Consider the following 18,496-nt stretch of genomic DNA (forward strand, 5'->3'; position numbering starts at 1 on the left):
TGTCCCTAGGCACCATGTCCAACCTTTCCTTGAACACCCCCAGGGACGGTGACACCACCACCTCCCTGGGCAACCTGTCCCATCACCTGACCGCTCTTTCTGAGAAGAAATGGCTCCTCATTTCCAACCTGAACCTCCCCTGGCACAACTTGAAGCCATTCCCTCTAGTCCTATCACTAGCTACCCATGAGAAGAGGCCGACCCCCAGCTCCCCACACTTTCCTTTCAGGTAGTTGTAGGGAGCAATGAGGTCTGCCCTGAGCCTCCTCTTCTCCAGACTAAACAATCCCAGCTCCCTCAGCCGCTCCTGACAGGACTTGTGTCCCAGGCCCCTCACCAGTTTTGTTGCCCTTCTCTGGACATGCTCCAGGGCCACGATGTCCTTCTTGTAGTGAGGGGCCCAAAGCTGAACACAGCACTCAAGGTGCGGCCTCACCAGAGTTGAGTACAGGGGGACAATCTTCAAGAAAACATGCTTTGTGGAGATGAGGTCCTGTGTTCCATTGTTGTGGTTTTGTTTGAAGTATCCAAAGGAGTTTATGGTCTTACTCTCACTACTCTACGTCTCTATCAGAAACCATTATGTTTGAATTTTGGGAAATCAAAACAAGACAAATGGTTCTGCCCAAACAACACTGAGCTCCAGCAGTCATAAGCACAAAGATGCCATGGACCACCCCATATTGATTGGTGCTTATTTTAGCACCAGCAGCTACCAGATTGTTTACTTTGCACGAGCACAGGAAGCATGCATACATCCCGGCTGTCAGTCCAACCACAACTTCTACAGTCTTAATGTGTTTTTTCAAAAGCGCTAGTTTGAGAAGTGAATTGTCCTTTATTATACTTTAGATGTTCTATGTTTGTTTTAACCTCATCCTTTAATACTGCAAAAATAGACTTAAAAGTACTATGAAAATAAGGCTGTTGGCACTGTAATGTCTGTTTCACTGTATCTATCGTGAATGTCTTTGGCTGTTCGCACCAATCACAGAATTATAAAATCACAGAATGGTTTGGGTTGGAAGGGACCTTAAAAATCATCCAGTTCCACCCCCTGCCATGGGCAGGGACACCTCAACCAGAGCAGGCCCCATCCAGCCTGGCCTTGGGCACTGCCAGGGATGGGGCTGCCACAGCTCCTCGGGGCAGCCTGGGCCTGGGCCTCACCGCCCTCAGTTATTAAAGGTTGGACTAGATGATCTCAGAGGCCTTTTCCAACCTGAATGATTTTATGATTCTGTGATTTAATGATTCTATGATTCAATCTTGTTTTGCATTTACAATTGATACTTGACCACCCTGATTGCCTCCTATGATGCAGTGACTGATTTAGTGGAGGGGTGGTGGTGGATCACATTTGCTTTGACTTTTACAATTCTTTTAACACTGCCCCCCCTCAGCATTCTGCTATGCAGGTCAGGACATTGTAGTCTACATGGATAAAGTAGCAGATCTACAAAAACTTGAGCAAGTCCAGTGGAGGGCCACCAAAATGGTCAGGGGATGAAGCACGTGCCCTGGGATGTCATGTTGAAGGAACTGGGCTTGTTTAAAGTGCAGAAGGCTCAGAGAGGACTTAATAGACATTAACTGCTATTAGTCTTCCAGTTAACAAAAGGTGGTTTCCAAGAAGACAGGGATGAGAAGAATGAAAGATACTGGTCCTATGTTGAAATAGGGCAGGATCCAGCTGCACATAAGGAAAATCTATTACAAGGGTAATTAAGTACTGGAACAAAGCGACCAAATAAACTGAGAGGAACCTGTTCTCAGAGGCCTAAGCCCTACCTGTGAATTCAGCCTGGACCCTGCTTTGAGCAGAAGGTTAGACCAGACAACATCCTCAGGGTCCTTCTAAGCTGAGTAATTCTCCAAATCTGTAGCAGCTACAGAACTCACAGGAATACAAAAATAATCACTTCCATTAATCACCCAGGGTCTTGAACCAAGCACAGAATAACCACATTCAAAGGTCAAGATCACCGGCTCACAGCTTTTGACTGTTGTGGCTATGAGTGTTATCTAAAAGTACTGCTACTTCCAACCCTGTTTTCAACTAAAAAGCAAATGATGGCATGACAAGATCTAATTTTACTGTGTGACCTTTGTAGGTAATATTACTCCACCTGTCCTTTTATCCTTAGTTTCAACACAGTCAGGAGTTGTACAGATTCACTTGTACAGATTCAGTTGTACAGACTCTCCCAAACATTCGACACAGATATTACATGATATTTTTTTCGGTCTCTAGTTACTCCCTCCTTAAGCTGTACGTAGGAGAAGAAGGGAGGTTCTTCTGGGAGGGTTTGGTGCATGAATGTGTGTGATGGGAATTCTCAAATACAACAGCTTGATTTATTTACTCTGTGGAGGGGTAGCTGCAGGAAGCTGGTAAATTAAGGACAAACTCCCATAGCTGTCAATAAAGTGGCAAAATAAATTTTACTCTTCCATGAGATCACATGCAGACCTGGTAGACTGATCCACAGAAAGACTTCACTGTGCATTTGATGCCCATATTCTCTCTATTCCTATCTTCATATTCTAATTTTGCAGGTTCCAGGATTGCAATATATCTAAATTTGGAAGTTGAGAGAACTCTGCTAATAGTAATAGGAAAGGATACATCAGACTGTATCAACAAATCTCTTCTTTATCTCCTTTTAACACACTGAAAAAAAACAAACAAACAAACAAAAAAAATCAAGATGCCTACTGTCTCCCATAATTTTAAATTGTCTTGTAAGATAAAGGACTTATACTGCTTTAAAGAACAGAAACACACCAAGGCACTAGATTACTATTATTTTTTTACTGGTGTATACTTCTCACATACTTTATACATATCATACTTCTCTCACATGTATTTTCATCTGTGGCTGAGATATTCTGTCCTGAAATTGCAAAACTTCATCCGTTCCAAGGAGAATTATATTCAGATAATGTGATCTATTTTAGAGAAATGGCATTTCTGTTAATAAAACTAAAGTATCTGTGCAGGACTTCTGGACAAGAAATGTCATTTGAACAACCCTAGTTCATGAAATTACTTCAGTGTTTACCATCACTAACAGAAATTTAGTGCACTCTACATATGTATAATTTACTTCACACTTTAATTAGAAAAAATATTTAATCACTAAAATTTATTTAATTAATCACAAAAAGTTGATTTTTCCAAAAGAGATTTTTTTGTGAAATCAAGGCTCATAAAGAAAGATAGTAGTGTGTGTTACACCATGGAAAGACCTCTTTGTCCATCTTGGATCATTTCTTTCTTACTATGTAGCCTTAGATCACCATGGCTACAACATCACTATTGTTTTCAAAGTTACACATTTATTAGTGCCAGGTGGTAAAACAACAAGAAATCGCACAAACAGATGTCTCCTCCAAATGAGGAGTTATCTTCACTCAGATCGGCTTTTGAGATTAGCTGTCTGTAGTCACCATAGAGGAATTTCTGCATGATGGCTTGTGCTTTGGTTAGTTTCACTGTAGTTTTATTAATCTTATCAGGGTGAGATGTAATCTTATTCTCTCTCTGGACTATGCCAATTTACTCTTGGCAACCAGTCTTAGAAAGCCCTTTGCTTGTCAGTTTAATGGTCAGGCCCCCCTTCTTCTCTGCTGCTCACGCTTTTCTGGGGGGCCATGTGTGCTGTTGCCACTCTGGGTGGCAGTGTCTTGGTGGGTGCTTTGGCACCTTAATGCCTTAGCTGACTTCTTGTGAACTACCCTGGGGATTTCACTAATTTACTGGAACTTCTTACGCTCTGGACTTCTGTTTTCTCACATCATTTTCCATCATTGGCCAGTCAAAGCCTGCTTTGGATTAACACTGACTTACGTAACAGTGCCTACTGCTTTTGGGAAAATTACTGGTCTGATTAATCCTGATAATTTGCATGTTTTGCCATGTTCAAGAAGTTAGAATTTACATAGCAAGAGATGACTCACAATGTTGAAGGAACCACGTTCAGGAAATCATGATCAAGGCCATTGTACAATGCATGGTATATATTTGACGTTGTCTTTCCTAATCTGTTTTGGAAAAAAATTAGCCATGGAACTGAATATTCTTATACACATCATTAATGCTTACCAACCGACACAGGAAAAACATACATAATTCTCTACTTCTCCAAGTTGCGAGGCTAAAAATGATAAATCCTATGCACAGCACTTTTGTGCATGTTTGGATATTAAAAAGCAGACTTTAAAGTACATGTTATTTTTCCATATCTTTATCATCCACATTTTCTTTGAGAACAGCTTGAAGATCTTTTATTGGTGTCACGATGACAGAAGTATCATCTTAGTCACATGATACTATATCCTAAGCCATCACATAACATCTCCCACTCACAGCTCTCCAGAAATATTAACCTTTGAAATGTAAATCAGATCCTTCTGTTTCAATCTAGTTCTTCTTAGCATTCAAAGCCACTGTTGTAAAAGACATGTCCTCAGCAATGCAACCCTGCCAACTGGTGATTATGTTTAATAAGTCGACTTTGGATCTGCTCTGTATCATCAAGGTTTTGACTGTTTAATTGCCACTAAGCACCAGTTTGCATGAAGTTACTATCATTCTTATCAATCACATTTTTTCTCTTATTTCTCACAGTTGCTGTTGGGAACATTTACTGCTTATCAGCACTTTACTTCCTGATATATTTACTTTCCATTTTGCTCTGTAGGATTTATCTCAGTTACAGCTGAAATTCTAAAAAATATCACATTGAAATCAAAAGACAACAATTAATATAATGTAATTGAGGACTTCAAAACCCACACCATTAATGTGCCATGTTATAAGACCACTTGTTGAACCAACCAACCACCACTACCACATACACAAACAGAAGCCAGTATAATAAAATGGAATGAGAAAAGATTCATTCATGTATCTATTGTTAAATTAAAAGTGTATTAACAGGTTTGCACTAAGGTACAGTGATTTCAAGTGGTTTCTCTTGTATAAAGTTATTTTTGTCTAAGGTTATAATTCTAAAGATTGAAATATTATGGGTATGTTTTGTAATAATAATAAAAATGTTGTGCTTCCAGCATTGTGAATGTATTTTCCCAATATTAGTGTGACACCTGAAACTTGGTCGAAACTGCCAAGTTTCTCTTTATGCAGAACCAGCTATGCCAAGTCCATGCTGAATCTTGCAGTTTCTACCCAAAGCCAAAGCCATAAATTCCTTTCTGCCAAACTGTGTTCAGCTCAGAATTAGTCTAAACTTGGCTGAGGCTTACCTGAAAGGTTCACAGACTTTGGGAAATCTTTAAAAAGCAGATTTGCTTGGATACTCGGGACTGACTATAAATATTTTGCACAGCTCTCAGCACACTTTCAGCTACTCCCACACAACAGTCATTTGTATCTCCTATTTCAGCCCTGAGAGGGGCAGAAAAGGTTTTTGTTTGTTTATTTGTTGTAAGACGACAGATTCAAACTTTAAAAGTGAGGTGTTCAGCTTGAAGATGCACTGAAAATACAGATGCTTAGCCAAGCTTGCCAGATGTGCAAACTGGGCTAGAATAAGATTCCGCTACTTTCTTCCAGTGCAGTCAGCCCAGAAACATCAAGAAAACCCTATTCTTGTATTTCAGCCTAGCTGAGGAAGAAATAAGTACGGAGTCAAACACCAAGGGCATGGCAGTGACAGGACGGGCATGGCCTATGGAGGGCAAACAAGAAAGTGTAAGCATGTAGAGCTGCTTGAAATTAATTTCTGCAGCTGTGACTGCAGCCCCTTGTCAGAGCATGCTGTGAGACTCAGCAAGTCATGCCAACCACGTGTGGTTGCAGGAGGCTAAGAACAGCGAAGGACAGAAAAAGCAGAGTAGCAGTGCATTGTTTCCCCACCTCTACCCCATTTCTCTGCCCATTGCTTTTTTCCTCCTGCCTTTTTTTTTTTTTTTTCCATCACAGGCAACAGAAATCAGGAAGAGCATCCCTTGAAGTCCACTCATGTATCACTGAAAAACTTAGATTATTTGCCTATTGGTGAACCTTATACTAAAAAAAATTAGAAAGACCAAAAGCTGTATGGTTATTCCTAAAACATTTTTCAACTGCATTGACTTAGAAAAATCAAAGATCAGAATTTTACACCTAAGCTTTACAATATTTTGCAAATATTTATGGCCATGCTTGTTCCCCAAGATCAACATTAAGAACCCTGCATTTCAGCTCACACCTTGCAATCTGAGCCTGCTACTGTTCTAACTTCTCTCTCCAACAGGCAAGAAATGATGGATGAAAAAGACTTTGTCAAGAGATTTCCTGAATAACAGTGTTAGAGCAGTTAATTTTTTGCTTGTATCTGGAAGCAGGCTGCAAGCTACCACAGGCGAGCAATACTCAGGAGGGAAACTGGCTGCTGAGGAAGCCACATACAGGGATCATACAAACTAGCAGGATACACAGGTCAATCTTGACCATATACAAAGTCCAAGAATGTGATATTTCTGCAACTCATTAAAAGTATTCCTTTTAGTATTATTTTTTTGCTAAAGCACTATTTTCTACTTACGCATTTTAATGAAAAATACACAGAGTTAAAATAAAAGAAATAAGGATTTGAAAGTGTGCATTGACAGACAGAGAGAAGATAATTTTATGTGTACTGCTGAACATTTACTTGCTATTGCAGATAATTTCAAAATGGAGAGTTAAGTAAAGGCTAGGAGTTATCACTGTGACAACAACTTTTTTCCTTTAATTGATTCTTTTGGTGTCATAGTATCTCTTATCCTTACAATTATCTCTTTATTTCCTGTTACTCTTTGATATCTGACTGAGGAATGGGATAGACCATTTATTTAGTGGCATTGCTCTGGAGTGCCATAAAAGAGTAAAACTGCAAGTGATTGGTGCTACTTCAGTAGCCATAAACACGAGAAAACTGTAAAAAAAAAATCTGGCTGGGAGGAACCCAAGTGTTGTGGATTACTGATAGAATTACCTCCCATGTATACCTGCTGCTTTGGTTTTTTGGACAAAGCTGATGGGAATAAGGATTATTTTTACATTTCAGCATTTTCTGACTACTGGAAAAACTTTTCAGGGCTGCCACAGAGCCACAGGAAAAAAGTTCTGTAAGGACCAAAGTCTCATCAGCTTCATCCTCCTTTTAGTTAAAACTGACCCCAGCAAGTACCTTACCATGACATGGATTAATAAATATGTGATGTGCTTTTTCTATCCAGGATAACAGAAGTGTAAGCTACTACAAGAAGAAGTTATTTTGCCAGAGAGCTCTGTGGTCTCAGAAGCAGAGGTCTTGCTGTGCAGGCCTTGCTGTTAAAGGATGAATATAGGATCCTGTCAGCAGTTTATATGCCCTACTCCCCGGGATTTTAATAGAAATTACTGTAGATATTTACCACTTTTCTGCAGCATGGGAAACAGCAGAAGGCAAGTCTTATTTATAAAGCAGGAAGTTAACACTGTTTTGGTTAGGAATGCTCCTCAAAGAAAGGGAAACGTGGGCAAAAAAAGAGGGCAGGGACTAGACATTCTTCCATATCTGACAAGTAGGTGAATGAGAGTAGGTGGAGGTATAATGATATATTTGGCACTGCCACTGAAATCATTTACTTCCTGCCTTCAGATAATGAGTTGATTTTCCTCCCCCCCCCCCCCCGCCCCGCCTTGCCCCCCGTATGTGCAGAAAGCTCAGAGTGAAAAACAAGAACCTCAAGAGTTAATGACAGCTTTTTTCAGAGGGAGTGCTACTCAAAGGAAAATCAAAAAAAACAACTCGTTAAATATAGATATGATATCAGTCTCATATTAGAAACTTTTGGTTTGAGTTATTTTAAGGTCTGGTCACTCTTACGTTTTCTGCTGTCAGGTTGCAATTTTTGTTTTTTTAATGGAAAAGTCTTTGGTGCAAAAATTTGTATTGGGCTTGCTAAATAGCAGCATTAGCACACTCAGTCAGGAATACCACTAATAAACCATGAACAAAAAGTGTGAAATTTACAGAAACAGGAAAGAGGATGAAATGAACATTGAGGCAATTCCACTGGCAAGCTCTAAACAGGGACCATTCTCCTTCTGAGATAAGAACACTGGGTAGAATAATGGCCTTGTAATTTTAGCTATTTCTCTATGATTCTGCTTATAAAAAGCCTAAGTTAAAGCATACCAATGTAATAGCAAAGGATATATATACATATATATCTCAAAACAAAGCAATCAGTGCCTTGCTATCTTTATTGAATTTAGTGCGAATGAAGCTCTATCCATTGTCAGAAGCAGACAGGCTAAGTCACAAAACAAATTTTTTTATTTTTATTTTTTTCTGTTTGTACTTGGAAAACAAGAAGTTACTTTCCCTTTTGGAAATTCTCTGTAATGGATTAATGCCAGAAGTGACCTAAGATATGTTTGCAGCACGAAACAGAAAAATTTGGATGTGATCTGCTCTGTGACCTGCTATCTGCGGAGTACCTCCTAAGAGGAAAAAGTGATAGGAGCTGTTGAAGGATGGACTTTCACATATTCTCCAAAAAAAAAAAAAAAAAAAAGACTCTCGGATGTTTGTTTTTTTTTTTAAGATTGGATTTTCCTATATGTCCTTTTGAGGTCTCACTCTTTGTGTGAGGGCTGCAGATCACTGCCTCTTCTTTCCAGCACCCTTGTATGGCAATAACTGCTGGCTCTGCAGTATCGTGTTTTCTCATTGCAAAACCACCCAAAGTGTTTGACAAAGCTGTCTTGGCTGTACAGCAAAGTCCAACGCAAAGCAAATATGAGCTGCCAACTCTCAGCAAGAGGAACAGATCTGCGTGGTCACTGAGGAAGAGAGCTCATGACTGGAAGTTGCCTTTCACTGATTTTTCCTCCCTAGTGCCCGCAGCTGCGGTGAGCCCTGGCAGCCCAGAGGGCTTGGCAGGACCAGGAACACTGACCTGACCATGCCCTCACCTCCGGGCTGCATACGCCGAGGTGTTTATGGCTGCATTTTGGCCCCTTGTGGAAGTCAGCAGAGAAGATGGGCAGATAGGCAAGCAGTGGAAAGCCTGGCGAGAGGCAAAAGCAATCTCCCGAGGGAACCGGCATGAAACTCTGCAGTAAGGCACATCTCTGTTAGGGAAACCTTACCAGGCAGGTGGATTTCAAAGCAATTTCGTGTTGAACTGCTCAAACATAAAGCCTATCAAACCCAGCTGTGCAGGCAAGTACCGGGAGTCTCGTTGCCTGGCGTGGCACTTCCCACAAGGTAATGGATGTCAAAACCCACAGCACAACACTCACCGCACTGCTCCAGCGAGGGCAGTCGGACAGTGACATTCCGGATGCTTTGTGTCCCCGCATCTGCATCCAGCAGGGCGTCTGCACCCCACGGGGACGGTGGTGTGTGCCGCAGGCTCACTCCAAAAAATCCACCTAAATGCAATATAACGGCATGGCTAAACTGGCCGAGCCACTTCCTCCAAGCACACTCATGAGGAAACCCTAACCTCTCCTAGCTGCACTCCTGGCTTCTGCCTCGCTACCGCTCACGTCTTGGGTTAGAAGCATTTGGAAGCTAAAAAGTGCTCGTAAGTTGGCAGTGGTTTTTTGTTTGTATGTTTGGTTTTTTGGGTGGGGGGGGTGTCTTTGTGTACTTTTTGTTTTGGTTTGTTTTGGTTTGTTTTCGGTTTTAAGTTCATTTCTCTGTTGTCTAAGACATAATATACATTTTCTGGGTATCAGAAATATGCATCGCATTGCATTTACATATAGCCATTGATGTACTTTAATACAGGTAAGTGAGGCACAGGCACAACATCTCCTATCAGCACGATTGCTCTTTGAGCACCATCAGCGAGTACGGCAAGTTTTAATGTAAAGATGAACTTCCATCTCAGGCCTTAGGTAACTCAAAGACTTCGGTTACACTTCACGTGTAGTGCAGTATCACGTTAATAGATGTAAAATTTACGGCAAAGATGATAATTTTCTTTCTCCAATAAAGAATATAAACATACAGTGAAAACTACATTTACCAATATGAATTATTGTGTTATACTTTAGTTATATTTTTCCTTTTACTACAGAAATGGAATGAATAGATGATAAACTGAGTTTCTTAATTTGGGAAGGAATCTAGCAGGAGAATGAAAAAAAGTAATGATAGATGCAATCTTTCCAAACTTTGCTGAAAGAAACAGAAAATAAATCAGAGTCTATGATTTCATCTTATGTGTGAGTATCACACATACACCACCTCAAGTTCTGTGTGCAAGGAGAATGCTATAATAAAATCCACTAGGAGCATAAAAAGGATAAGTTGCTAGCTGAAAACAAAACAGAAACAAAAAACCAACCAACCAACCATGAAATTGTCAGTAATACTTTGGCCTATACAAGGATGTCATGAGTGGAAGACATTTTATAATAGCCAAGTGGATGCTTATCAGGTGAGATCACTAATTAGTATTAATTCTAAGCTAATTGGTAGAATCTGCTCAAAGATGCTATTCGTGCATGGTTTCTAATGGGTCAGTAAATCATTAATACATGCTATAGACATATTTATTGCGTTTTGCAGATGTGAGTGTATGCAATGACAGGAAAGCTGGGGAGGGACTCTGTGTCAGGGGGTGTAGGGATAGGACAAGGGGGAATGGCTTTCAACTAAAAGAGGGGAGATTTAGATTAGATGTGAGGAAGAAATTTGTCCCTCAGAGGGCGGTGAGGCCCAGGCCCAGGCTGCCCAGAGGAGCTGGGGCTGCCCCATCCCTGGCAGTGCCCAAGGCCAGGCTGGATGGGGCTGGGGGCAGCCTGGGCTGGGGGGAGGGGTCCCTGCCCATGGCAGGGGGTGGCGCTGGGTGGGCTTTAAGGCTTCATGGCTGTTGTGGTCATTGTAGTCCAACCTGTTGGACTTTTACCAGTATTTTGTGCAACCAAGCACTCACCAAAGCATCCAACTAACCAAACCTTAATCACGGCACCTCCCGTGCCGAGGAGCAGGGATGCAGGGGAGCAGCGCATCTGCGTGCGGTGCTGAGCCCAGGCTGAGGAGCCTTTCCCTCAGCACTGCATGCCCTGGCTCTGCATCCTTGTTGACATGGGTTTATTGCTCTTGGCTCCGACGAAGATGTGCTTTATGTCTGTTTAGGATTATCTGCGTTGCACCGCATGTACAGTGGAGATGTATTTCGAACGGCAGCCCAAAAATGTGGTACTCACACTTTAAGGAGGCACTAACATTTTTGGAAAGAAAATAAGTAAGTCTTTACACCTTTTTCAGTATTTGTGGGATGTGCTGAAAGAAAGGTTTCACTTTCAGTGAGATGACTACATTCCTCTCTGTTCTCATTAGGTCACTGAAATCAGGATTTGATTCAGTTTGTTAATGAAAGGATCCCATAAAACATGACATGAGTCTAGTCCCACGACTCAGGAGGAGAGGACACCACAACCTCATTCCCTGCTTTCTTCTGGGATTATTTTTGCGCTGTTGACTGCCTTAGGTCAGCAGTGGGTAGCAATGAAGACAGCAGTGAAGGCACAGGCCTATGAAATTAACTTCTGATACACTCTGCTCAACAGCACTGGTGTGACGTTACTGAGTGGGACAGGACAAACATCCTACAAAACACTGCTGAAAACCACCCTGCAAGACTCTTCTATCCTCATACACAAAGTCTTTGTGATGACCAATGAGGACAGATTCCCCTTTTTTATTAAAAAAAAAAAAAATCAACAACAACAAAAAACACTTTAACTCCTCTCCCATACAAACACATTTTTGGAAAAGCTGTAGTGCACAGTGTAAGTTACATTTGTATGTAACTATAATTCTGGGATTTTTTATTTTTTTTTTTAGTTTTACTTCTGCCTTGTTTGTATTGGTACTGCACAAGGGGAAATTTTCAGGCAGGCAAGATAGACATCATTTAGTATTAAGTATTGCATGATTTCCTTCCAGTCCATGCTTGGCATTTTATCTTTTACAAATCTTTCTTACACAAGCTGAGCCAAGCCATGTCCGTAAAATGACTAACAGTGTGTGTTAATGCTCATTGCCAATGGAGAGGAGGGGGGCAACCTGAAGCAAAATGAAAAGAGATGTTTCCAGGAAGAGGAGGATCCCTATTTAAATCATGTTGAAATCTTTCATTCCATAGCTCCTTCTGTTCTCTACTGTTACAGAGAATTAATGAACTAGTAGTCCTGTCTTGGGCTGCCATTTCTAAAATAGAACCCACTTCGAAAATAAAGTACTGGTGGCAATACAGGCTGAGATTGGTAGTAATGTGGTTTAATAAACTGAGAACCCGAAACGTAAGAGCCATTAAATTTGCTTCCCAAATTAGCAAGCATGCTGGCCCTACACTAGTCATTTATCTTCCCATGGCTCTCATCCCAGCCATCTATAAAACAGAGATGATAATATCCATCTCAGGAAGGTATTCTGGAGACTGACAGGCTGGTGATATCTCATGCTGCTGTAGAGAGCATGACTACTTACAGGCCATACGAACTACAAAAAGGTGAGAGTCATTAAAAAATAATTTATTCTCAGTTTTTCAGATATTAAATCCACGTATCTTATCATGATAATCTCCACAAGCAGAACATGACTATTTGTGATTGTTTTGAAATTTCTTTCCAATAAATAAGCTTATGATATGATACATTAGTGAAAATACTGCTTTTCTCAAGTCTTCCTACAAGCTTGTTCAAAATAAATGGGATGAGGTTTGTTTTCTTTTTTTTTTCTACTAATATATTTTCTAAGAGGCAAAACTATTGAAATTTTTGTTAGCTTACTTATTTCTAAAATAAGTTTATAAGGCATACCTTAAAGATAATTTCTCACTTAGTTTTCATATGTCCTAGAGGAAAGTAGGACAGCTACACTTTTTTTTCAAGGGACTGGGAAAATAAAAGAAGATTCACATGTGAATCATGTGATCTGAGATAAATTACTCTCCAGACTCTTTCTGCACTGATTCCTAAGAAAAACTACAGCTGGTCCAAGATCTCATCATGTCTCTTACTGCCTCACTACATCCTATCCTGTATTCTACCTGACAGCCATCTACAATCTGTTTATTTGTAAAGCAAAACCCCTGTGGAAATGTGGATACAGATGATTTGTTTGTCTTTCTGAGATTTCCATTTTTAAGGAAAAAATTATAAAAGATTCTGAGAGAGGCAAAGAAATATTAGAATTGGTGCTAGCAGACTTTCCGCTCTCAATGTATGCAATGTCTAGATCATTTAAAAATACATATTCTTGTTTAAAACACAGAAGCATTTCTATTTAATAAGACATTAAGAGATAATGAGTCTAAAGACTGAAACATTCTACTAACTGAAAATCAGAAAGCAGGAACCTCACAGTGAAGCATCCTCTGGATTCACACTTCTTTTTCTCCTGACCACATAAAACGTCTTCGGAAACCAGTGTACTAATTGAGGTGCCTAGAGGTGGGGACTGACTGATGCTTTTTTGGTCACTGATGAAAATGCAACGACAGAATTGAAAACAGGCCAATAAGCATACATCTTCCTTTATGAAGAAAAAATTTCTGTCACATAGTTTGGCCTATTTGGCTGATTGCAGGTGGTTACACAAAAGCTAGTGTGAAAATAACAAAGCTTTGCAGGACAGCCAGTCCTCACAGTGAGAATCACTGTTTTTCTACTGTCTTTCAAAAGTTAATAATGAGAAGGTCCTGCACCAGCTGCTGGCTCCACTCCATTCAGAAAGGCATCACTTTGCCTATTAAAATGCCAATTTTCTGTTTCCTGGAACTCAGATTATTAATACTAGAGGTGCTGGGGCGTAAGACACCCTGAACTTTCAAAATCCTCTGGTGGGTATGCGAGTAGCTGAGCGTATTTCAGGCTAAGTCTTACTATTTTCAGCCTGTTTTCCCATTACACATTTTCTGAAGCCCAGCCACAACATTAGGAAGTCTCTTCATTTGGACAAAGTGCACTCCAGCAGATCATGGGTTTTGTTTGCATGCATGCCTATGCACGCAAGCACATACAGGGGATGCCCCTGTCAAAACAAAGCCTTCTACTCACTCTGCTTTAAGAAGAAAGAAAAAGTACAAAGAACAAAGAAAAATTATCAGTGGGGTTACCCATTTTGCAACTTAGGATCTATTATATCTCAGTCACTAAAACTTTCCATGACTCTCTTGTAAAAGCAAAACAACACATCTAAAGATTTAAACAAATACTAAGCTGACAGTTTGAGTTGATTTGGTGCTTTTTTAAATCCAATTGACCTTTGTCAAGGCAAAGGCAAAAGAGCAACACTTGACATTTTTCTCAAAATAAAGAAAACATAATTTAGCAATTTTCATCCAACTGTGGTTAACTCCAGCTCCACAGTTGCTCAACTCTTTCCAGACACAAATGATTTGCAGTCCTCACATGCATCAGAAAGCTTCCTGAGAGAGTTGTTCCTAAGTGGTTATATTCAGATCTCACATTGAACTGTTGACACATTCCCCTTTGCAGAAAAAAAAAAAAATCCATCACAAAAATCCAGTATGAAGAGAAAACGTTGGCAACATTGCACTTAAAAACCTTCAGACAAACTGACTGTAGACCAAATGCACGACAGTACAGATAACGCGTTCTGTAAATCCATGATCCCTCTGTTAATGGAAGAAAATACTGAAAATCTCAAAGAATTTAGTGCTGTGAGATTGCAGCCACGTGCAGTGCTTCTGAGCATGTTAGATATTTAACTGCTTGCCCCTACAAATCAGAACTGGCAGAGCAGTGTTGGAACTCAAAAAGTGGTTCTGAGTGAGGACCAACTCTGAAAAAGGACTGAAATCCCTAAAAAATGCCTCCTGAGAGACGGGATGTGTTATTTTCTGTGCAACACGACACGAGTGTTTTTCCACAGCTGCAGGACAGCATCCAGCTAAGTGTGCACATGGCACAGATGAACTGCTGACATGTAAAATACTCTCAAGCTCCTGAAATAGGATTTTCAAATCCCCAATCACCACTAATATTCTTTTAATGCTCATATCATATAGGGAATTCATCTCTTTGACCAACGGGCTCAGAACTGTGCACAGGATTCCCAATAAGAATGTCACCAGTACCTTCTACGATAGCATTAATATCTTTGTTGGGTACAAAATTAGCATCGCATTTGCATCTTTCAAGGCTGCATCATGCTGGTGATTTGCAATCGTTCTGCAGTAACACAACACCTCAACTTTCATTTCTCAATTATATATGACTAATCAGCTTATAGCAGAAATTCATTCACAATAAGTGTCTTTGGTGTATAATTTTGCACTTATTGTTGTCAGGCCACAAAAAAAAAAAAAAAAAGGTTATTTCATTCCACAGATTAAAAATTATCCATTTAATTGTGCATTCAGTTCTCTGAATCGTGAATTTGTGAATTTGTCTAATGAAGAAGCTGTACTACCATTTATTTCTGCTACAGTCATAATGAAAACTGGAATGCATATTACTATCAAGATACATTATTACTACTATTTTTCCCCATATTTTTCCCTTTATGTTTAATTCTCCAATTCTGTTGTGCTACTGTATCAAATACTTAAAGTTCAACAGATATATTGCATTTCATTTGTCTGGACTAGTAGATAATGGCTTGGACTAGTACTGGATAGTATGCCTAACTTCACTAAATCCAATCTAAGCTTTACCTTATTTTTATGTATCTAATCTTTAACTGTAATATTAAAATCTAATTAACAAAACTCTACTTGACAAAATCAAAAAGTATTGAGTATATGATGTAACTGAACCTGTGCTGTGGCACAGAGGATTTTGCTGATGTCTACAAGTCTCTTCCAGCTTCATTTTTTCAGGGATTCCATGCTTACTCTATTCCAAAACACTTTTGAGGGAAAAGCAAACTGTATCTTTCATATCTTGTCATTGTTCCAAAGCCCCGTTGTTTCTTCTGGCAAACTGCCTTCCCTTTAGTCCAGTATAACCTGTTAGAGCCCACAACAATACTTCTTTAAAAGAAAGTGCTTCTAAAAAGTATCCTTTAAACGATTTCTTTTAGGCTGACTCTATCCTAGTCTGGACAACTTCTAGTTCATTATTTCCTATGCTGGCAAAAACATTACCAGCTGCACTAAGAGACTGCTTTGTCCTCACTGGCAAATAAGCATTTGCAGCTTATCTGAATGTAGATTGCTAGAAGAAAAATAAATAAATAAATAAATAAATAAAATGGCTATAAGAAAAAGCTGCCAAGGGTTGGTCTCACTGATGTTTTCAAGACGATTTTAAATTTATCGTGCTCACATGTCCTGGTTTCATCTAGGATAGAGCTAATTTTCCTCCTAGTAGCTGGTAGGGTGCTATGTTTTGGATTCAGGATGAGAATAATGTTGATAACACACTGCTGTTTGACTGGTTGCAGAGCAGTGCTTACGCTAAGCCAAGGACTTTCCAGCTTCTCGCTCTGTCCTGCCAGCGGGCAGGCTGGGGGTGCAGCAGGAGCTGGGAGGGGACAGGACCAGGAGAGCTGACCCCGAGTGGCAAGAGGGATGTCCCATAACACACAACAGCTATATGGAGTGGCTGGCTGGGGTGGAGGGGACCACTGCTTAGATATGGGATGGCCATTGGTCAGTGGGTGGTGGGCACTTGTACATCACTTGCTTTGTACATATTATTAGTATTACTATTATCATTATTATTCTTTCTCTTTCTTTTCTGGCCTTTTAAACTGTCTTTATCTCAACCCACAAGCTTTTACTTTTTTTTTCCTGATTCTCTCCCCCATCCCACTGTGTGGGGGTGGAAGAGGAGGGGGCAGTGAGCAAACGGTTGTGTAGTGCTGAGCTGCCAGCCGGGTTAAACCACAACATCACAATAGATGAGAATTTCACTAGATGATAAAACTTTTAAAGCGGTCTATTTTCTTTAATCTTCGGAATTTCACTGAGCCTTCAGTCACTCTCATAGTAGCATGCAATAACATTTTTATTCACATGACAAAAGTCCCTTTGAGCATTATTCCGTATGAACCATATTGCTTACATGACTGGATTTTCATTTTCCCACTTATATACATTTCTTTAAACCTCTTCCTGTTCTGTCCTACAAATCAGACTATAAACAAAGGCTGGATGTTGGTCCTTTAACTCACATGCCTTTGACACACATCAACTTAATGGCATTCCAAAAATCTAAACAATTTCCAACAGTAACACCTGTTAAAAATGTATTATATGTCAAGGATAAAATTAAAATACAAAGAAGGACAGTACACAGCCGTTAGTCCATCAGAAAAAGTTACTGAAGTCAATCTTTACTGATTTTAGTGTTATTTCAAAATTAAATCTTAGTTACTAAAACTGCATATTATTATTATGTTGAATAATAATGATGCTATGAAAGAGTAAAGCAGTAACACCATTCACTCTTTCTACAGTAATTGCTTGGAGGCCACTGAAGATGTATATAAAATAACAAAAGATTTTTTTGTTTGTTTGTTTGCCCTTTCTTTATTATGAATTAAAAAAGAAATCACCTTTCTCAGTCTCCGATAAACTATTGACTTTGTACAACATTAAGTGTTCTTGTGTGGGAAATGTGTGGGTGGAGGAAAAGGGTCTGGTTCTTTTCCTAGAAGCTATTAAAACTTTACATGCATTTATTTCACCCTTCATAAAGGGTGAAGGGTGCAAATCATAAAGTGATTTCAGATTGCCCTTCTTATCAGAATGATACTCGTTATGAAGATATGTGTGTATATAGACCACACTGCAGTGCTGAAACATGAGAAACATTGAATCCACTGCTTCACAGGAATTCCTACAGATGGCTCATGTTTTAGCAAAATTTTCCTGTCTACAACATTTCAAGCTCTTAAGGATTTATCATTAGTCCTTGATTAGTCATTGATGCTTTTCTGAAAGCTCATGATCTCAGTGGTGTGTGACCACTCTTGCTGTCTATTGCAATGAAGGGCTTGAGAATAAGGCTTCCTGCATGTCAGGTCACCAGAATCACAGAAAAGTTAGCTGGAAGGGACCTCTGGAAGTCATGTACTCCACTCAGAAGGTCAGTCCACTGATCAGCTCAGTATGGTGTTGTCTAGCTGAGTCTTAAAATTCAACAGCACTGGAGATCCAAAAACTCTCTGGGCAACAGTTCCAGTTCTGTACTTTCCTAAGATCTGATCCAAACTTCCTAAGCCACAGGCTTGTGGCTATTGCCCCTTGTTCTTACCACCTGGCACTTAAAGAGAGTGCAGCAGAATTGGTCATAGCCAGCATGGGTTCATGAGGGGAAAAGTCCCCCTTAACTAACTTGATTTGATTTTACATAAATGTCACCCACCTAGCTGACCAAGGGAAGCCAGTAAATGTGACATTATTTTATTTCTATTTAATTTATTTTAATTTTATTTTTGATTTTAGCAAAGCTTTGGATACTCTTTCAGTATCCTTCTGGACAATATAAGGACATAAAACTGCTAAAGAGCATCCAAAG

General features: G+C 39.8%; 1 protein-coding gene across 8 annotated transcripts in view; it reads right to left on the reverse strand.

Moving 5' to 3' along the window:
* Positions 1-18,496, reverse strand: part of ADGRV1 (adhesion G protein-coupled receptor V1) — a 289,328-nt gene that overhangs the window by 13,763 nt on the left and 257,069 nt on the right. Inside the window, exon 88 of one of the 8 annotated variants that reach the window (XM_066988538.1) lies at positions 2,642-2,674. The exons of the other annotated variants lie outside the window; for them this stretch is intronic. Coding sequence (XP_066844639.1) covers positions 2,657-2,674 — 18 coding nt within the window. The 3' untranslated portion in view covers positions 2,642-2,656. Of the gene's footprint in view, positions 1-2,641; positions 2,675-18,496 lie in introns of those variants that run through there. 8 annotated transcript variants of the gene reach the window in all.

Source organism: Anser cygnoides, chromosome Z (genome assembly GCF_040182565.1).
Source record: "Anser cygnoides isolate HZ-2024a breed goose chromosome Z, Taihu_goose_T2T_genome, whole genome shotgun sequence".
Lineage (NCBI taxonomy): Eukaryota > Metazoa > Chordata > Aves > Anseriformes > Anatidae > Anser > Anser cygnoides.